Source organism: Spea bombifrons, chromosome 2, assembly GCF_027358695.1.
Source record: "Spea bombifrons isolate aSpeBom1 chromosome 2, aSpeBom1.2.pri, whole genome shotgun sequence".
Classification (NCBI taxonomy): Eukaryota; Metazoa; Chordata; class Amphibia; order Anura; family Pelobatidae; genus Spea; species Spea bombifrons.
The window spans coordinates 92,704,095-92,726,807 of NC_071088.1; the positions used below are offsets into that span (position 1 = coordinate 92,704,095).

The 22,713-nt window shown below is 42.1% G+C and overlaps 1 protein-coding gene across 2 annotated transcripts in view; it reads right to left on the bottom strand.

Annotated features, from left to right (window-relative positions):
• Nucleotides 1-11,801, bottom strand: part of CYFIP1 (cytoplasmic FMR1 interacting protein 1) — a 46,113-nt gene extending 34,312 nt beyond the window's left edge. For both annotated transcript variants that reach the window (XM_053455185.1, XM_053455187.1), the window contains exons 1-4: nt 11,704-11,801; nt 4,091-4,214; nt 1,919-2,008; nt 1,317-1,394 (exon numbers count right to left, since the gene is read on the bottom strand). In XM_053455185.1, coding sequence (XP_053311160.1) covers nt 1,317-1,394; nt 1,919-2,008; nt 4,091-4,207 — 285 coding nt within the window. In that variant the 5' untranslated portion in view covers nt 4,208-4,214; nt 11,704-11,801. The remainder of the gene's footprint in view (nt 1-1,316; nt 1,395-1,918; nt 2,009-4,090; nt 4,215-11,703) is intronic.
• Nucleotides 11,802-22,713: the final 10,912 nt, after the last annotated feature.

Below are 22,713 nucleotides of genomic sequence, written 5' to 3' on the forward strand. Positions count from 1 at the left end.
AAGTAGTAGGTAGACACATAACTAAACAGTGAGCAAGTACAGTAAATTATGGTTTTCTGAAAGCAGAAGCTAAATTTGTCCCCACATCCTGAAAATAGCCGAATGAACATTTTCTATTGATGATCAGCAAGTACAAGATTGCATCACAAGTTCCAAAACCGCCACCACCCCAGCAGACTTCCTATCAGTTCTAGAAAGCTATATTCCTGTTTTGCCTGGATAAGTAGGCCTAATTAATAAAACAATAAGTAAAAACACACACACACACATATATATATATATATATATATATATATTACACACATATACATACAAAGCCTTCCCAGAAGAGTGGAAGCTGTTATAGCTGTAAAGGGATGGCCAACAACATATTAATGTCTATGTGTTTAGAATGTGATGTCATCAACCTGGGTCCCAATATGTTTGTCCTTATAATGTATATACTGTATATGCTCACACACTTGTATATTAGTAGGACTTGCCATCTTAATATTTTCTAAGGGTTTTCATTACTCTACTGTCTAGTTTTATTAACCCCTTTGAGGACCAATGATGCAAAAAATAAATCTTAAATTTGTAGGATATGTGTAAGTATGCTTTCGTAGGAAAGCCTTGCTTGTGTGGGTGTGAGTACACAAAATGAGAAAGTAGGACATAATGGTTGATGGAAGACACAGCAACACAACAATTGCTTTGGTCCTGTGGGTGTTAATTATCTATGGTGCTTAGGAGGTTAAGTTACTGCTCTTCTTTCATAGAACCTAGTTTGATCTGCCCGCTTTTATCAAGGCAGGGTGAAAAGAAGAGAAAAAAAAAAAAAAAAAAAAAAAAAAAAAGAACCAGGGCCGGGACATATTTCTTAAGTGCCGTGCACTTGTTGGTATATTTCCGCTTGTCTCAAGTAAATAAATGTTTTTTTTAGAATGTATATTTTTACACAGTGTAAATCGCCAATATAACCAAGTGGGTATGCTATGAATATGTTAACTAAAGGAACCAAGAACAGAGGTAAAATACAGTTATTTGCCTTATCATACAAAACAAAAAGGTTAACTGAAAAATGTATGAATGCTGTACACGGGGAACAGAAAGGGTATATTGTCAAAGGATGATCTTCACACATACAACAAGCAAAACAGCACAAAAAAAATTCTCCAGCCGTGTGGTGTATGAAACTAGTTCAAAAAAGGGAAGTGAAAATGTTACAAGCTGCAAGCCAGTAAATGTGGTCTGAAATAGCACATTTTGGCTTGTAACCTGCTTACGCATGGAATAGCTTGTTTTTTTTTTCTTCAGCAGAGATCCTAGAACATTACCTGTGGTATGGCCCTGGAGCAGCTTCTCCATGTGTACAGCATGACTGCGTATTCTTGTCCTTCTTCCAGCATCACATTCTGTGTTAGAAAAGTCAAGGGCTCTAGTTAGAATATGTTCTCATATACCTTACTGGATAACTTAGACTGCACACTAATCACTTAATGTAATCACTTTAAGTAATAGCACTGTGGTGGTATAGAAAACAAGACACCAAAAACTCATGACACTAAGCCAGCACGATCCTGCGTAGCAAAAAGGTAAGCTTCAAAGCGATACAATTAGGAAGAGACCGGATTGTAAGCACCTTCTCATCCTTCATATAAAAAGTGTTTTATTAGATGGCAAATTAACACTACAAAATGACAATGCCCAATGGATCCTTGGGGGAATCAGATAAATGATAGCCCAGTAGAAGTATAATCATGGGGATTCTTTCCCTTCAGTGAAGCAACTTGCTTATGTATTATTCAGTATAAACTACAGTTTCTCGGCTACATACACCTGCATGAGCCAAGCGAAGGTATGGGTTATCTCACATGCCATTTCACAGGCGTGCTCACCAGCCACAAGTGCCTCCAGACTGCCCTGAGGGTTTTCTTACCATGCTGGAGTGGACAGTAGCCTGCTCGATGTATCTTGCAATGCCAGTGACAAAGGCATTCCGGTCTTCAAAATTAGTGTTAAAATTAGGCTAAAAAAAAAAAAAGAAAGATATGTCATAGGTTTAAAATCGCATGTCTCACTGGAAAGCACATACAAATAAAAAAAAAACAAAAAAACAAAAAAACAAAACATCCACAAAATAACAGTCTTGTGTTTAACCCCTTAAGGACAATAGGGGTTATTACTCGTAGTATATTGTGGGACAATGGCTATTTTAACATTTTTCGGTGTTCCTGTTTAGCTGTGATTTTCTTCTTTCTCATTTCGTGCTCCCACACATATTATATATTGGTTTTTTCAGGACAAACAGGGCTTTCTTTAGATACCATTAATTTTATCATATCATCTAATTTACTATAAAAAAAAATGATAAAATATGGGGATTTTTTGTTAAAAAATTACTTTTTCTCACTTTTTAAACAAAAAACTTTTACTCATCTGCAAAAACGAATGAAAAAACCTGCTAAATAGATTCTACTATTTGTCCTGAGTTTAGAAATACCCAATGTTTTTATGTTTTTTTGCTTTTTTCTGCACGTTATGGGGCAATAAGTACAGGTAGCGTTTTGCTATTTCAAAACCTTTTTTTCCAAATCTGGTAATTCTTCCCCCCATGTGCCATTTCGGGTATCTTTGAAGCCGGCCAATGCAATTTACCCCATCAAGTCATATATTTTTAAAAACTAGACACCCCAAGGTATTTCACATGCTGGTAATTTAACCCTTTCCATGCACTAATTTTACCACCAGCCTTTGTGAAACTTTATGGTAGTAAATTTTTTTGTATTTCTTTCACACACGTTGTACTTCAGGTATAAATTTATCGCTCCTGGTATATGTCCCTGTCAAACAACACCCCAATATGTGTTCAGTAACATCTCCTGAGCGCAGTGATACCCCACATGCATGGGTTTGTTGGGTTATTTGGGAGGTAAAAGGCCGCCTTTGTGAGGTGTGTATTTTTTTGCCATTTAGACATCTGATCCTACTGCCCCCATGTCCCATATTTGGGACACCTTTGAACCCGGCCAATTCAATTTATCCCATCCACTCATGCATTTTTTAATACGAGACACCCTATGGGCATTTGTAATGCCAATATTTTAACTCTTTCCATGCTGGAATTTTTGTAAAGATAAAGAATTTTAGGACTTGCTTATTAATTTTTTTTTTTTTTTTTTTGGTGACAGTGGGGATTTTTATATGTTACCATATTATTTTTTTTAAACATTTTTTTAATTTTTTTTTGTAAATTTATTTTTAATTTTTTTTTTTTTTTTTTTTACTAATGACTCATTAGTGAGCTGGGCTCCATTGACCTTGCATGGTTGGATGCAGTACCTGCATTCAACCTGCAGGAGGAGCTCGAGAGTTCTCAAGAGGGTCTGGATAGACCCTCTGTGAACTCATTTCTATTGTTAATGCCATCCTGTGAATGACGGCAACGTCATTTACAGGATGGCACTTGTGGTTGCTCTTCGGAGCAATCACAAGGCGATCAGGGTAGGGGGCTAGTGTTGCTGATATGCCTCGATATCGAGGCATGTCAGTAACACCATTTATGCTTAGGAAGCGATTCAGATCGCTTCCTAAGCTGTTTTAGCCGGGCGCCGCCGCGATCTTTCATGATCGGTGCGGCGGCGGCCATTTTTCTTCCGGGGAGGGCTGCCGAGGGCTGCCCTCCCCGGATCCACGGTCAGCCTCACTTGGGAGGCTTCCGTGGATGCTGCAAAGCCGCCGATCGCGGCGAAAACGCCGCAACCGCGGCGATGCAGCTATTTAACGGCAGCCCGTACATGTACGGGCATTGTCGTTAACCCGTTGCACGGCAACCCCGTACATGTACGTGGATTGTCGTTAAGGGGTTAAATAACATCACTTTGTCTGCACAAAATATGTTTTTTCCTTCTGGAGACATAAAAAGCAACAAGTGAACATTTCCCGATGTGATTGCGGTGTCAGAAACACTAATTCTAAAGTATTTTCAGGTAGCTAATGAGGCCTGCATGGTACTCATTTCACTGCCTTTAGGATGGGAACTCTAATCAAAGAAGAGGCACATACGATTCCAGTTCAGTTACACAGCGCAGCTAAAGGCTAAATACAGTACCTGGTACAAAAGCGAAGATGGCGGAGGTTCGATACAGGGCTGCTGGTCAGGTAGTGGCAGTTCTTCTAACAGGTCTACATTGGACAGAGCGTCCTCCAGCGTCACTTGGGTCGTCATTGTAAACCTGTACAGAAAACAGAAATACTCATATTATCCATATCTGAAATGGTATGGGCTCTCTATAACATTGCTACAAGGGATGAAAGGATTGGATTCATGTGGATTTCCCCTTTATGTGCTACCGCTCTATTCTTGTCATGGAAATGTATAAAAAGGAGTATGCCATCTTTAGCTGGCGCACTAGCTCTCGTTCACACCCTGCGTATGAGATAAGGGAACGGAACCAGAAATTTCCTGTTATATGTAAACGTGTGTGTCATGTTTACAGTCTGTAAGCAGAAGCTTTACCATAGTGAAACAGCACAGATAACGGACTGTATAAAGAAATACAGTTCACAAATAACCTGTTTCAGGATTCTAGGTCTGTAAAATCATTTGTTTTCAAGCGAAAATATTAGCACAGCAGAAATGTTTACGTTGACCCTGTAACTCCAGGTACATCGGCCATCAAACTTGGATACATATTAATGACTAGAATAACACCTAATGAAAAATGTGTGAGAGTGATCAATAAAAACCAAAAGGTGCGTCATCAAAAAGCAGGGGTAGTTCAACATCTTTCATGATGTTGAACCCCCAGAAAAAGGAGCATACTTAGGACTGCCTAAGATACATGGCTGTAGCTCCACAAGAGCAGTAGGAGCACCCTGCAGGTGACTCCTCAACTAACAAACCACCATTGACACCACAAGTCACACCGAGATTACTCCTCCACTCATTTAATATAAATACACAATCTGTCACTACCCCCCATCAAACGAAACAACAACAGCCACCAAAGGAAGTCACTCTTAGACTACCCACTGTGGTCAGAATCACAAGCACTTGCCAGCTGTACATACACGTGGTTTCAGAGTAGACTAGGTGTTCTATCGCCACAAGCGGTTACATGCTGGAAACCGTGGTAGCTGAAAGTAGGCCACAATCAAAACTTTTCATTGGGAATAGGTAGGCACATTTACAGGTTTAATTTTAAATATCAATCAAGTAATCAGGGTATTTATGCAATTCATGTCATGTGGGTTCACACACAAACACAGGAACTTAGAAACATTAAAGGGGTGAAATCAGTTCCATACATCAAACTACAGGGTCTTCACTAAGAGGACTTCATGATGCCATTATACATTCGAAACCGTCCAACGCCAGTGAGCTTTTGTTGCAGGTAGAGATTGGTTGACCCTATTTAATGTATTGTTAAATATCAGAAATTTCTTCAGTCTTATATTGCATTGATTTATGCATTACGTAGGGCCAGCTCAACATTAAACCGCACGTCACTCTAAGCTCCTACGGCATTATAGAGTACTTTGCGAGGGAAGTGTGGTAGGAAAACATTGAGGCCCATAATATATTTTTGTGAGGTGCTCAAGACAAGGTGAAGCCTATGGTTGTTGCTTCCACATACAACCATATAGTAATACTCAGAGGTCGAGAGTTGGGAAATGACCTGGGTAATTCTTTGGATTGTACTCATCACTTTAAAAAAAAGGAAGTTTAAAAAACCAGAACAGCAGTCGCTCAAGTTTCCCTTTGTATCTGTACCGCTGAGAGCAGAGTGCGGTATTGCATAAATTGTCAAATACAAATATGAGAAAATATATTAAAAGGGACACTCCAACCATCATATGCACACATGGCCCCTTTAAGATTTTCATGGTGTCCCTTTGCAAATACACGACTCTACTTCCACTACCCTGGTTATTTCAGTGCAGGAGATGCGTTCTGCCCAACACACATCTACCTGCATATGATATACTCGGCTCGGCTCTGTTCAGAACCCCGTGCTCGCACCTGGCAAGAGCTTCCCTGCCACTGACTGGCTGCTTCAAGCAACCAATCAGTGCCAACAAATGGCAGACACAAACACACACATACACTCAAGTGTCAGACAACGGCGGAGGAGGAGGGCAGCTGCTGCAGAAGGGCTGCAACTTCAAGGTCAGGTAAGTGCCTTCTTTGTCTTTTTATTATTATTATTTTGGAAAAATGCATATTAAAAAATACTCTAACATGCATTCTTCTTTAGCGAGGATGTCAGGAGCATTACACAGTCTCTCTATAACTTCTGAAACTAGGCAGTGCTACGTTTTACAGCTGCACAGATTTTTTTTTTTTTTTTTTTTTTTTTTTAGAGAAAGTAAAGAGTATTTGAGATAAGCAAAACGAAATATCACCTCTGCTCTCTAGGCACGACACTAGACAGGGAAGTCAATTAAAAAAAACACACAAACCGATAAATAATCATTCCCAAACTGCTATCCTTATGCACTGTCCAGCATGCACCCAAAATTTATCATTAAACCTCTCCAGCATGGGAACGATATTTAGCAGTGCCACTCAAGCTAGGTCTAGACAGCGAGCTGGTTATCCTACATAGGTAGGCCTCCTATCTTTAATGTATTCCAGTCTGGAGGAGCCATGATAAATTGATACAATGTATGAATTGGGTCAGGTTCCTTGCTAGTTCTTCATCTAGTATAGGGTTTTAGTTATTTTGTAATTAAAGTTTTATGCATAGTTTTCGAGATTATCAAGTGACAGACAGAAGCCACAGGAGAGAAATTAAAAACTTAATTGGTCAGGTTTTCAGAGAAAATTACTACAACTAGAACACCAGGGTCTAGGTCATTACAACAAAGCCTACATTGGGAGGGCAGTTTAGGGGCTCATTGTTGATTGCCACTGTATGGATGTAGGGCATTAAGTACAAGCGTAGCCATGAACAATGCCAATCCACTAGCTCTACAGAATGTAACATTCAATCCATTGAATGTTTTATTCATTATCTTCCACACAACCGGGACTACATAGAAAGAAAGCGATTCTGGTGTAGTTTGGAACGTGGCCACCATGCAAAGTTTAAATGACCCTGTTGACTGGATCATACCAGTAGTTTAGCAAATTTCTTCGTTTTCCCTCAATGATATAATAGAAGGGCTGGGCTTGCAACAATCATACACTCAAACACAAAGTACATTAAGGCGTAGTCACAATAAGCGTTTATTTTGATCACACTGCAAGCTATTTAGGTTGTCTGAAAAAATGTTTCAGGGAAGCTGCAGCACATAAGCCCCTGATAGATCCGGGGGGGGGGGGTTACTTGTCCTGCCTGGTCTGGAGAATATATAAGTCTAGCTAAACAGAACATAAAAACATAGCAATGTTGCTGGATGGTTTTATCTCAGGCATGGAAGTTCTTCTATAATGTACCAGGGTATGCCTGTTCTTTTCCTCCACACCTCAGTTATCTGCAAAGGTTTCATGATAAGGCCAAAAGGAGCACAGATATTTCTAAGCTTTTTTCATGCTACAAAAAATGAATGGGACTTTAATGCATATGATGGGCATCTGGTTCCTTTTTGCAAATGCAAGAGGGGTTTCTGCAGAATCCCCCCAAATGCATTTGTCCCTTTCTTCATCTCCCAGATAGACACCCTGCGGGGGATGCATTCAGCAGGATACATCTACCTGTACGTGATGTACTCACCTCCAGCACTGGCTCTGGAGAACGCTGCATGCCAGTGAGCATGTCTGAAGTTCTCCTATTGATATCAATGCGAGCATAAATGTCGGATTATGGTGGTAGACGGAACATTTAGCAATATGGCTGCAAATTTTTTCTCAGGTAAGCGCCCTAATAATCATTCTTCCAAACCAAGTACTGAGTTTAAGGCAGGTGTTTATCATCATTGAAAGTGAACGAACAGAAGAAAAACCTAAATCAAATCAATATTTGGTGTGACCACCCCTTACCTTCAAAATACTTTCAATTGCACAAAGTGTGGGATCTGTAGGCATATAGGTCAGTGTATGATTATACCAAACAGGTATTAATGATCATCAATTTAATATGTAAGTTGAACACACAAACAGTTGTGTAGGAGGAATAAAACTGGGCGAGAAACAGTCAAACTCACTAGCAAGAAGAGGTTGCTGAATGCAATTTAATGTCAAAAGTCATATGCCATAGCAAGACTGAGCACAGAAACAGGACACAAGGTACTTATACTACATCACCAAGGTCTCTTTCATGCAGAAAAGTCAAGGCAGACAGGGGTTTCCAGATGTTCTTTCAAAGCCCTTTTGAAGAACGCAAAAAAGGGGCAATGTTGAAGACCGCAGACACAGTGGTCGGCCAAGGAAACATAATGCAGCAGATGAAAGACACTTCATGCTTGGCAATAAGATAATATTCAGCAGTACCATCAGCTCGGCATTGGCAGAAAACAGCATGAACTGGGGTGCAAAAAATTTGCAGCAGGTGGTTTGGACTAATGAGTCAAAATTTTAAATATTTTGCTGTAGCAGAAGGCAGCTTGTTTGCTGAAGGGCTGGAGAGCAAATGAGTGTTTGAAGGCAACAGTGAAGGCTGGTGGGTTTTCACTGCATGTTTGGAGCTGCATTTCTGCAAATGGGGTTGGGGATTTGGTCAGAATTAACGGTTTCTTCAATGCTGAGAAGTACAGGCGGATTCTTATCCATCATGCGATATCATCACGGAGGTGCGTGATTTTATTATTGTTTCATCATTTAATTTATAAGGAACTATCTCCAGAGTAAAGAAGAACAAGGAGTCCTGGAAGTGAAAGTGTGGCTCCCACAGAGCCCTGAGCTCAACATCCTTGAGTCTGTCTGGGATTACATGAAGAGAGAGAAGCAACTGAGGCTGCCTAAGACCAGTAGAACTGTGGTTAGTTGTCCAAGATGTTTGGAACAGCCTACCTGCTGAGGTTCTTAAAAAAGAGAGTGCAATCGTACCTATAAGAACTCATGCTATTTTGAAAGTAAAGGTTGTTCACACCAAATATTGATTTTTCTTCTCTTTACTCGCTTTGCATTTTTGTTAACTGATAAAAAGAAACTAACGTTAACATATTTGCGAACGCATTCTTACTTTACAACATTGGTTTATACGGGAGTGCTTTTCTGCGTGTAGTATACTTGAGTATCAGTCACCGCATTCCCAACCACTGGACACTACTTGGTACCGAAATGCACTGTTCTGCCTTTTATTGCCATACAAAAGTCTCTAATAATAACAACCAGGTTGTTTTGATCTAGTTAGCTCAGACATTATGACTAAAAAGTGATTCTGGGGCAAAGTTTGACAAGATGTTCTAATTACCATATTTACCAAAAGAATAGTCCTGGTAATTCCATTTGTTGCTATGATTAATAAACCGTGTTAAGACATTTTGCCACAGTCACTTTCCATACATAACCCCCACAGACATAAAATAAATGTGTATCAGCAGAGATGCCTTATACAGGATGATTTGGTCTAGAAGATACTCCTGATCAAGATCAGTTTGGATCCAAGTCTTGGTGAGAAAAGTTACTACCACCCAAAACAAGGAATTCCGCATCCCTCCTCCTTCCCTGCAGCTGTGCTAGGTGCACTCTGGGAATTTAACACATTCCATTCCTCTCACACTGCAAAGGTAAACCATGGGGCAGGAAAAAACGACTTATACAGAAGAAATCCTGAAACATCAATGTGACTGTAAATCATCCAATCAGTATGAGTCAGTGTAAGCATCATTCATAAACACTCTTTTACTGAATTTCTTGCACAAAAAAAATATAGTATATATAAACACCGACACACAATTAACCGTAGCAAACATAAAACTTAAAGGGTCTCCCATTCAGCGTCACCAGCAAACAATGTATATTAAGAAGACATAAGGATACCCTAGGTTTTCCACCAACGGGGAAAAAATGGTGGGCATTTTTAAATCCAAAGTTTTTTTAATTCTGTTTTAATATATTTACACTATTTTAAAGGGGGGGAATTTTTTTTTAATATTATTTTAAAAAGATTTAAAATATTGCGTTTTAGGCCTTTAAAAAAATACAATGATTTTAAAAGCTGTAGAAGCTTAGTGCTGCCACGTGGTACCTGGGGAAGGTAGAGTGACCCTAACGTCACATGACCACTTACAACGGCAACCTACAGAAGGGTTATCAGAACAAAATCAAGCAGAACTCCCAACATGGAGGCAAATATTTACTTCCTCATGAGACTTCCCATTTAAGGGATGTCCCACAGGCCTCTTACAGGAAACAAGTTCCAAATCAATTCACTAAAAAGGACAAGAATGATTAAAATTCCGAAATAGTTTCTTACTGGCAGAACGTGACCTTAGAAAAGAAGAAGCCTCAGGCACCAGGACTTAACACCGAGAGAGCAGATAGAATAACAAAAAGAGAAGAAGCGAGATGTGGACCTTCTGGCTTTCCATGGCTACACTTAGGTCTTCATCCTAGGACTACTCTTTACATATAACCCATAATGCACCAGAACGGTTCAAGCTTCCTTAAGCTCAAGAACACCAGACAACCCATTTAAATAGATGTTAAAGATTCACTTTGACGTGATATGTTTGGCTTTTATGAGTGACACCCCATTAAGTGACAAAAGCCACCATTTGTTGTTATTTTTGGGGGAAGGTGGGATGGAGAGTTACCAGTTTAGTCTGGTTTCTGTGTCATAAACCAAACACAACATTGATGACAATAAGCGCCCATACTATGCCACAGAGGTAATATACCACAGAGTAATAATGATGAATGAATAAGAAACACAGAGGTAATATTAGATACCACAGAGTAACAAGGAATGAATAAGAAAGAGGTAATATACCACAGAGTAATAACGAGGAATGAATAAGAAACAGAGGTAATATACCACAGAATAATAATGAATAAGAAATACAGAGGTAATATATGAGAGCAATAACGAGGAATGAATAAGAAACAGAGGTAATATAGATACCACAGAGTAATAACGATGAATGAATAAGAAACAAAGGTGAAATACCACAGAGTAATAATGATGAATGAATAAGACATACAGAGGTAATATATGAGAGTAATAACAAGGTATGAATAAGAAACAGAGATAATATACCAGAGTAATAACGAGGAATGAATAAGAAACACAGAGGTAATATACCACAGAGTAATAATGATGAATACTGAGAAGAATAAGAAACAAAAAGCTTCATAAACACCTTCAAAAAACATCTAGAATAGCGGGGCGGCGGGTTGCATATTCAAGAGAATAAAAACAAACACTCTGCACTGCCAACGAATCAGAGGCTATGCTTTTTGAATTCACTAACAAAGTGGTAGTTAAGTGGAACAGCCTTCCAACAGAAGTGGTAGTTGGAACTCAAACATGCATGTGACTGGCATAGGCTGTCCTTAATGCATTATATTTCTTTTGCACAACTTACAATGCCCCGCACTTAACCCTTTACACCAGGGGGCAAGATGAGTGGCCCCAGGAAAGGGTAACATTCTTTACATATAGGGGGATCACAGGAAGTGAGAGTTAAACACAGTGATTAGAGAAGGTAAACATGCGACCCCCTGCCATTCTATAGAGCCCCTCGCTAAGCCGGGGATGGCTAAGAGTCATGGGAGTTACTGCCCGAGAACGGCAGGAGGGCCGTCGTTTGGCTGCAGAGAAGTGTCAGTCTCACCCTGTGCGTCCGGGAGTTCTCCGGCCCGGCCGGTAGTTTACGGTCTCCTTGTCGGTGCGCTGTCGGCTCTGCCCTCCTTACACCCAGCACGGGAGCAGACAGTACGGGGCGCAGGCAGTTTTACAGGGCTATGGCTATGGCGTCCTTTCCCCTCACTTTTACCCCAGCCCGAAACTCCAGGGCAGCAGCAACTTCCTATCGACAGGGAACAAGTCAGAAGAGGAAACACCCTTCCTCCCAGGCCAGAGTGGGCAGGCACCGAGCTCCAGCAGGGGCGGCTCCGGCTCCTGATCCCAGGCCGCTTTAAACCACTCCTTCGCTGCGTTACCGTAGCGCCTCCCGGGGCCGCGGCCTCAAAGACTTGTTTCCATGTGCCATTCTTATTGTATATATCACGCTTTAGAGAAGTTGCACCCGAGGGGTAAGATCAGTGTACGGGGTACCCTCTGTCCCTTCCGTAGGCTGCAGGTCTATATTCACTAAACAGTGAGCTGTGGGAAGTGGGACATACTAAAACGAATGACAAAATGGAATGCCCATAGACTTTAATGGGGAGGAATGCCCATAGACTATAATGGGGATGAATGCCCATAGACTATAATGGGGATGAATGCCCATAGACTATAATGGGGAGGAATGCCCATAGACTATAATGGGGAGAAATGCCCATAGACTATAATGGGGAGGAATGCCCATAGACTATAATGGGGAGGAATGCCCATAGACTATAATGGGGAGGAATGCCCATAGACTATAATGGGGAGAAATGCCCATAGACTATAATGGGGAGAAATGCCCATAGACTATAATGGGGAGGAATGCCCATAGACTATAATGGGGAGGAATGCCCATAGACTATAATGGGGAGGAATGCCCATAGACTATAATGGGGAGGAATGCCCATAGACTATAATGGGGAGGAATGCCCATTGACTATAATGGAAGGTAAAAAAATAATTGATTTTGAATTTAAAACATATCATTTAGATCTTTGGCACACATTCTCCCCTAGCACAGACACAGGATCTAAAACTCAGATTATGTGGGATTATAGCTACTTTCTATGGAATGACAGGTGAATGACAGTTTTGAGTGAATGCCCATAGGATATAATGGGAGAAAAATTAAACTTGTTTTTTAGAGAAAACCATCTTAAATATCATATAGATCTTTGTCATGTATACTCCCCTAGTATAGTTATAGGTTCTAAACCTCATATTAAGTGGAATTATAGCTGTGTTCTATGGAATGACAGGTGAATGACAGTATTGATGGAATGCCCATAGGATAATGTTATCTCTATGTTTAATGCTGTGACGGAACCCTCCATCACTGGGACCACTGGAGAAGCCTGACTGCCAGCCTCCTCCCTATTGACTATGGGCCCTGGGTTTGTAAAGACTTCTGTGGCTACCCCCAGCAGTATCATCTCATCACTTGCTGAGGGGATTATCTCCAGCAGACAGCCAGGATCTGCAACCAGGGAGTGACTGCCATTGTTTCAGTTTAATGTTGTATAAATCAGTCTCCCCCCCATTGTATTGTTAATCTCGTTACTGCCCCTGTTGTCTCTGGGAGGCAGATTAAGGGGGGCGGTTTGTGTCCCAATATCTTATTTTATGTAAATGTGTGTTTTGATGGACATATCCAGCCCTGTGTGTCCAAAATAAATCAGTCTTCTTTTGGTTTTACCCTACACTGAGTCTCGGCGAGTGACTGGGGAAAGTGTTGTCCCAGGCTAAGGGAGCACAAGACAGCGGAGGTAGTCGGTCGGACCAGCCAGCCCCGTGACATTGGTGGCAAGCGGCGGGATTTGCTTCTTAGTCTGAGGGACACTTACTTTCTACCGGGATTAACCGACAGGACGACAGACTTCGGTCGCCTTGACGAACACATGGATGTGGTATCAGAATTCCAGGGGCTGCTGCGGGTCATCCTCTCCTGCTACACCACTACTCTGCCTACAGAACAATACCAGAATCTGAGGCAACTGGTTCGACGGTCACTATGGCAGAGGGCTGTTATATGCCGGGGTCAGTGTCTTCCAAGCTCCGAACAAAATATTAGAGACCAGCGGGAACTACGGATGCCATTCCCTTAGTGCAGAGAATTACATCACATGCCGTTTCCAGTCTCTTAAATTCTATTAAGGTTTGGGGACCAGGGCATTTTTATTTTTGTAACGGTTATAAGTTGCACCTGCAACCTGTAGCTATCAACTGCTCGCAAAAATATATTTCTTTCCCCAGGTAACTAGAGTTAATAAATAATAGTTCCTTTTTTACACTTGAAGTATAACATTGCATAGCCTATATTGGTGTTAATACAGGTATTTTATTTTTGTATCTCTCATGTGGTACATAGTTGGAATTAAAATTAATACTACTAAAATAGACTGTCCCAAACATGACATGTCGGAATGGAAATGTAGGTGTATTTTGGCTTTTATGAAATGTTTTGTGCATCTTGCTATAAACTTGTGCACCGAAAAATGCACCTGCCCCTTAAGCCCGCCGCAACTGCGACCGGGTCCGCCACTCAAAGGGGCCGGGAAGCCCCCGCCAGGGCCGGCCTTACAGGTGTGCGTCCGCACAGGGTTTAAATTAAAACATCGGGGGGGGGTTGTTTTTTTTTTACTTTATTTAAAATCCTTCATGTTAAATAAAGTTTTTTTCTTAAGAGGATGTTAAATAAAGTTAAAACAAAAAAAACGGTGTTTTAATTTAAGTCCCGGGTCGCTCGTGAAGTTTTCAGCGACCGCTTGGCGCCCTTCACTCTCCGAGACTCCGTCGGGGTGCCGGCGTTTCATGCTGAGCGCTGGAATTATGCCACACCGCGGCAGAGCGGGAAGACGGCTCCCATCGCAGGACTCCGGCAACAAGGTAATTAAGGATAGGGAGAGGGGGCTAGATAGTGAAAAGGGGCAGAGGGGGGAAGGCAGTGAGAAGGGGCAGAGGTGGTAGATAGTGAGAAGGGGCAGAGGGGGGAGATTTTTTTCCTTTCTTTTTTTGGGGGATGGGGGGCGCCAGAGGAGTAGTCCGCACAGGGCGCCAGAACACTTAAGGCCGGCTCTGTCTCTGTGTGTAGTGCTATGTCCGTGTGTAATGTTATCTCCTTGCGTAATGCTGTGTCCATGTGCAATGCTATGCCCATGTGTAATGCTATGCCCATGCTTAATGCTATTTCCATTTTTAACGCTATCTCCATGTGTAATGCTATCTCCATGTTTAATGCTATGTCCATGATTAATGCTATCAACATGTTTAATGCTATCTGCTATACACAAAACAAAGCAAGAATTCAGCGCATAACCAGTAAATATCATTCAAAAAAACCTAAAGAATATATATTGGGGATTTCTTTATACTATATGGCTATATCTAAGGCTGGTTAGACAGACACGTCCAACTCGGGGTATTTTGATGTAGTGGCAACTGAGCGTTATATAGCCATATAGTGTGATGTAACCCCCAATACTTACTCCTCAGATCAGTGATTGATATTCGTTGAATATGCGCGGAATTCTTCTATTGTTTTATGTTAGTGTGTGTGCAGGCATGTTATGACTTTGTGTGCAGGCATGTTATTACTGTGTGTGTCTGGGTATGATATTGTCTATGTGTGTCTCTCTGGGTATGATAGCATGCATTTGTGCTAGTTTAAGTGTCTGTGCATGTGTGTTAATGTATGGGCCTTGTTGTGTTAGTGTGAGTGTCTGTGTGTGTATTAGTGCTGAGTGTCTGGTTGTGTTAGTGTCAGGCTGTGTGTTAATGTATGGGTCTGGTTGTGTTAGTGTGAGTGTCTGTGTGTGTATTAGTGCTGATTGTCTGGTTGTGTTAGTGTCAGGGTGTGTGTTAATGTATGGGTCTGGTTGTGTTAGTGTGAATGTCTGGGTGTGTGTATTAGTGCTGATTGTCTGGTTGTGTTAGTGTCTGGGTGTGTGTTAATGTATGGGTCTGGTTGTGTTAGTGTGAATGTCTGGGTGTGTGTATTAGTGCTGATTGTCTGGTTGTGTTAGTGTCTGGGTGTGTGTTAATGTATAGGTCTGGTTGTGTTAGTCTGAATGTCTGGGTGTGTGTATTAGTGCTGATTGTCTGGTTGTGTTAGTGTCAGGGTGTGTGTTAATGTATGGGTCTGGTTGTGTTAGTGTGAGTGTCTGTGTGTGTATTAGTGCTGATTGGTTGTGTTAGTGTCAGGGTGTGTGTTAATGTATGGGTCTGGTTGTGTTAGTGTGAATGTCTGGGTGTGTGTATTAGTGCTGATTGTCTGGTTGTGTTAGTGTCTGGGTGTGTGTTAATGTATGGGTCTGGTTGTGTTAGTGTGAATGTCTGGGTGTGTGTGTATTAGTGGTGATTGTCTGGTTGTGTTAGTGTGAGTCCCTGGGTGTGTGTGCTTTAGTAAAAAGATTGTGAGGAGAACCGGTGTGCCCCAAAAATAGTGTGTGCTAAATAAGTAAATCTCTTAAAAATACTTCCCTTTTGTTTTCTCACAGCTGCCTCCTTAAAAACAACTCTCTCCAGGTGTTGTAAAGTATAGGTTCAATTTCAATAGGGGGCGCTCATGTAAGAAAAACAAACGAAACAACAATAGTGTAGACTGTTCAGACGATACGGTGTTAATTATATTACGTTAGTTGCACTCACAATAGTGCTGAAGATTTGTGTCTGTTTCTCATTCCCCTCTCATAGCAGCTTGTGAAAAAGGTAGTAAATGGTTGCAATCACGGGATCCAATGCACGTAAAATTATGTGCAAGGTGCGCTCAGGGAGGGGGGTAGGGGAAGACCACGGTGTCCAGGATCTCTTCTCCAAATGTCATGGAATTTTAGGTCCAATCCCCCGAACGCTGTGATACAGTGCGGCAACTTCTTCCAGCCAGGGAGCGGGAAAACCACCCCCAGAGAATAAACAATTGCTGCTTATATTTAAAAATATAGGTTTATTATGGGAATATGCCTTTAAAATAATGTTATTTAAATTTTAAAAAAAGTACTTTAAGATATATAAAATATAAATATGTAAAAGTCAAATGATTAAGTTAAATAAAAAGTCTTTCCTCAACGCGTTTCGGCTTTAATGGCTTCCTCAGGAAAAAAAATGGATTTGATCGCTTCTTCCACTCTTTTTGTATGTGTGTTAATTCGTTGTATTTTCTTCTATATACGCTAGATGGCGGTGTAACGTTGTTTCCCAGAACATGAGGACGTGTTGTACGCACATGTACACTAGGTGGCGCTGTTACGTCATTCCACAATACGTGAGGACGTATTGGAGGCTGGATGTGCGTACTGGCGTCATTCTGTTTATACGCGTCCCCATAGAAACGGCTTGTCCTTCTCCGTAGGGCTGTCTCTTTTCTTGGTGTTGCATCGGCTCCTAGTGTCCTGCTGTGCTGTGCAGTGCAGATGTTAAGAAATGACATTTGAAGACGGATTAACATGAACGCTAAGTATAAACGCTATAGGATGTAAACGTTTAAGGATGTGATTGCATTAAACGTGGATATATGAACTATAACTAAACATACTATGGGTTTTGTTTATACATAAATGTCTATATGAATCCACGGAAAAGAGAGCAATAAGGGTGGAAAAGTGCCAAACAATAATACAAAATATGAAATATTGGAATTGTGTATAGTAAAAAGTAATATTGAAGAAGCCATGAATGAATAAGTAGTCTGTGTCTATTTATTTCAAATGGGGGTTAGGATCCCTTAGGTGAAAGCGTGAATATCCAAGTTTATGTTCAAGCCTCCTTTTTTTATATGTTCCTAATTTAAAGATCCACTTAGTTTCCTTTCTTGAAATGTTTTCTGCACTATTTCCTCCTCTCCAATTTGGGGGTACAATGTCTATTCCCATGATTCAAAATTGATTAATTGAGAAAACAGGACATGAATTACAGTATCGCGGGACACTGTGTTTAATGCTTGAATTCATAATGTTCCCAAGATGTTCCTAAATTCTTCCTTTAAGTGGTCTGGTTGTTCTTCCCCCATACTGTGCACCACATGGACATTGTAATAAATAAATTACAGATTTGGTGGTGCAGGTGATGAATTTCTTAATTTCGTATGTAGTCCCTGTCCTATTACTGATAAAACTGTTTGTTTTCCTTGGTAGGTAAGTGCACATCTTGCACCTACCGCATGGGAAAAAAACAATGGGTTTCTTGCCCAGAAAGGTATTAAAATTAATTTCTGTTTTCTTTGTTGGGAGGAAAATGTTTTTCAAATTATTTGTTTTTTTTGTATACGATTTGAGGTTTTTCCGGTAAGAGGGGTCCTAAAATGTCATCGCTCTTCAGGACATGCCAGATCGTAAATATGGGTCCCTAGGGTGGAGCAATTGGAGAGCAGGGTGGGCCAATGCTCCGTTTTCCCATGCTGTGGAAATTCCATGCCGAGTTTTCCAGGAGGCAAGAAATCTGCAGGATCCGGTCCGGGATGCCAATGGGGCCAGCATCAGGCACAGGTGCTGGACATTAAAAACCCCTGGAGCTTGATACTCAGAGAGACTGTTGGGGGAAGAGGAAGTTCCCTGTGCTCCCAGGGCAAGGAGAGGCCCTGAAGAAGACAATCCCTGCCTGGACGTTTTGTGTGTTGTCTGGGGGAGGTTTTCCAGAGCCTGGCGTAGCTGGGTCTGGCTGGGAGGTTGAGGTAGTGGGTGATTAGGCTGGTCAGTCTGCACCAGCATAGTTCAGTTAGAGAGGGCTCCAATTGGGAGCTAGGTTTTCTTTTGCAGGTTTCACAAATATGCAATACTTTTATCCAGCAAAAAGAAACTTCACGTCCGGATCATCAATAAGTCGTCACAAACACATCAAGGCCATCCTCCATAAGCATATGTATTTCAGCCAGCAATACACAAGGGCACATACCATGCAACAGTCAAACAGTGGTTTTTGGGGTTTAAGCGGTTAAAATAAGGAGGAAAAAAAAAACGAAAAAAAAAAAAAAAAATGAGCTGCTGTTCCTGGCTCTAATTGCCCTAGAGGACTTAGGTGCTTAGGACCCCTAAAAGTGACATGTATGGCCCTCATGCTATAGGGTTTGTCACATATGGTGGAGGATGCGGGCAAAGCACTGCTATGGTCTGTGGGCAGAAAGCAGGAACCAAAAAAAATAAAAAATGAGCTGCTGTTCCTGGCTCTAATTGCCCTAGAGGACTTAGGTGCTTAGGACCCCTAAAAGTGACATGTATGGCCCTCATGCTATAGGGTTTGTCACATATGGTGGAGGATGCGGGCAAAGCACTGCTATGGTCTGTGGGCAGAAAGCAGGAACCAAAAAAAATAAAAAATGAGCTGCTGTTCCTGGCTCTAATTGCCCTAGAGGACTTAGGTGCTTAGGACCCCTAAAAGTGACATGTATGGCCCTCATGCTATAGGGTTTGTCACATATGGTGGAGGATGCGGGCAAATCACTGCTATGGTCTGTGGGCAGAAAGCAGGAACCAAAAAAAAAAGAAAAAAGAGAGAGAGAGAAAAAAAAAATGTGCTTTATTTTAACCGCTTAAACCCCAAAAACCACTGTTTGACTGTTGCATGGTATGTGCCCTTGTGTATTGCTGGCTGAAATACATATGCTTATGGAGGATGGCCTTGATGTGTTTGTGTTGACTTATTGATGATCCGGACGTGAAGTTTCTTTTTGCTGGATAAAAGTATTGCATATTTGTGAAACCTGCAAAAGAAAACCTAGCTCCCAATTGGAGCCCTCTCTAACTGAACTATGCTGGTCCAGACTGACCAGCCTAATCACCCACTACCTCAACCTCCCAGCCAGACCCAGCTACGCCAGACTCTGGAAAACCTCCCCCAGACAACACACAAAACGTCCAGGCAGGTATTGCCTCACTTGGCTCAGGGATTGTCTTCTTCAGGGCCTCTCCTTGCCCTAGGAGCACAGGGAACTTCCTCTTCCCCCAACAGTCTCTCTGAGTATCAAGCTCCAGGGGCTTTTAATGTCCAGCACCTGTGCCTGATGCCGGCCCCATAGGAATCCCGGACCGGATCCTGCAGATTTCTTGCCTCCTGGAAAACTCGGCATGGAATTTCCACAGCATGGGGAAACGGAGCATTGGCCCACCCTGCTCTCCAATTGCTCCACCCCAGGGACCCATATTTACGATCTGGATAGCACCTGTACCCAAATGCCACACTAAGCATCTCCCTGGGGTTTACACTGTCACAAATGCTATGTCCATGTTTAATGCTTTATCCATGTGTAAGGCAGTGTCAGTGTTTAATGCTATCTCCATGTTTAATGTTATCTCTATGTGCAATGCTATGTCCATGTTTAATGCTATGGCAGGAACCACTTTTTCGCTGCCTGAACCATGGCATTTTTTATACAAGTGGTGTTTAAATCTGCTACCACTAGTGGCCGGCCCGGCCGGTAGTTTACGGTCTCCTTGTCGGTGCGCTGTCGGCTCTGCCCTCCTTACACCCAGCACGGGAGCAGACAGTACGGGGCGCAGGCAGTTTTACAGGGCTATGGCTATGGCGTCCTTTCCCCTCACTTTTACCCCAGCCCGAAACTCCAGGGCAGCAGCAACTTCCTATCGTCAGGGAAAAAGTCAGAAGAGGAAACACCCTTCCTCCCAGGCCAGAGTGGGCAGGCACCGAGCTCCAGCAGGGGCGGCTCCGGCTCCTGATCACAGGCCGCTTTAAACCACTCCTTCGCTGCGTTACCGTAGCGCCTCCCGGGGCCGCGGCCTCAAAGACTTGTTTCCATGTGCCATTCTTATTGTATATATCACGCTTTAGAGAAGTTGCACCCGAGGGGTAAGATCAGTGTACGGGGTACCCTCTGCCCCTTCCGTCGGCTGCAGGTCTATATTCACTAAACAGTGAGCTGTGGGAAGTGGGACATACTAAAACGAATGACAAAATGGAATGCCCATAGACTTTAATGGGGAGGAATGCCCATAGACTATAATGGGGATGAATGCCCATAGACTATAATGGGGATGAATGCCCATAGACTATAATGGGGATGAATGCCCATAGACTATAATGGGGAGGAATGCCCATAGACTATAATGGGGAGGAATGCCCATAGACTATAATGGGGAGGAATGCCCATAGACTATAATGGGGAGGAATGCCCATAGACTATAATGGGGAGGAATGCCCATAGACTATAATGGGGAGGAATGCCCATAGACTATAATGGGGAGGAATGCCCATAGACTATAATGGGGAGAAATGCCCATAGACTATAATGGGGAGAAATGCCCATTGACTATAATGGAAGGTAAAAAAATAATTGATTTTGAATTTAAAACATATCATTTAGATCTTTGGCACACATTCTCCCCTAGCACAGACACAGGATCTAAAACTCAGATTATGTGGGATTATAGCTACTTTCTATGGAATGACAGGTGAATGACAGTTTTGAGTGAATGCCCATAGGATATAATGGGAGAAAAATTAAACTTGTTTTTTAGAGAAAACCATCTTAAATATCATATAGATCTTTGTCATGTATACTCCCCTAGTATAGTTATAGGTTCTAAACCTCATATTAAGTGGAATTATAGCTGTGTTCTATGGAATGACAGGTGAATGACAGTATTGATGGAATGCCCATAGGATAATGTTATCTCTATGTTTAATGCTGTGACGGAACCCTCCATCACTGGGACCACTGGAGAAGCCTGACTGCCACCCTCCTCCCTATTGACTATGGGCCCTGGGTTTGTAAAGACTTCTGTGGCTACCCCCAGCAGTATCATCTCATCACTTGCTGAGGGGATTATCTCCAGCAGACAGCCAGGATCTGCAACCAGGGAGTGACTGCCATTGTTTCAGTTTAATGTTGTATAAATCAGTCTCCCCCCCCATTGTATTGTTAATCTCGTTACTGCCCCTGTTGTCTCTGGGAGGCAGATTAAGGGGGGCGGTTTGTGTCCCAATATCTTATTTTATGTAAATGTGTGTTTTGATGGACATATCCAGCCCTGTGTGTCCAAAATAAATCAGTCTTCTTTTGGTTTTACCCTACACTGAGTCTCGGCGAGTGACTGGGGAAAGTGTTGTCCCAGGCTAAGGGAGCACAAGACAGCGGAGGTAGTCGGTCGGACCAGCCAGCCCCGTGACATTGGTGGCAAGCGGCGGGATTTGCTTCTTAGTCTGAGGGACACTTACTTTCTACCGGGATTAACCGACAGGACGACAGACTTCGGTCGCCTTGACGAACACATGGATGTGGTATCAGAATTCCAGGGGCTGCTGCGGGTCATCCTCTCCTGCTACACCACTACTCTGCCTACAGAACAATACCAGAATCTGAGGCAACTGGTTCGACGGTCACTATGGCAGAGGGCTGTTATATGCCGGGGTCAGTGTCTTCCAAGCTCCGAACAAAATATTAGAGACCAGCGGGAACTACGGATGCCATTCCCTTAGTGCAGAGAATTACATCACATGGCGTTTCCAGTCTCTTAAATTCTATTAAGGTTTGGGGACCAGGGCATTTTTATTTTTGTAACGGTTATAAGTTGCACCTGCAACCTGTAGCTTTCCTATCAACTGCTCGCAAAAATATATTTCTTTCCCCAGGTAACTAGAGTTAATAAATAATAGTTCCTTTTTTACACTTGAAGTATAACATTGCATAGCCTATAATGGTGTTAATACAGGTATTTTATTTTTGTATCTCTCATGTGGTACATAGTTGGAATTAAAATTAATACTACTAAAATAGACTGTCCCAAACATGACATGCCGGAATGGAAATGTAGGTGTATTTTGGCTTTTATGAAATGTTTTGTGCATCTTGCTATAAACTTGTGCACCGAAAAATGCACCTGCCCCTTAAGCCCGCCGCAACTGCGACCGGGTCCGCCACTCAAAGGGGCCGGGAAGCCCCCGCCAGGGCCGGCCTTACAGGTGTGCGTCCGCACAGGGTTTAAATTAAAACATCGGGGGGGGGTTGTTTTTTTTTTACTTTATTTAAAATCCTTCATGTTAAATAAAGTTTTTTTCTTAAGAGGATGTT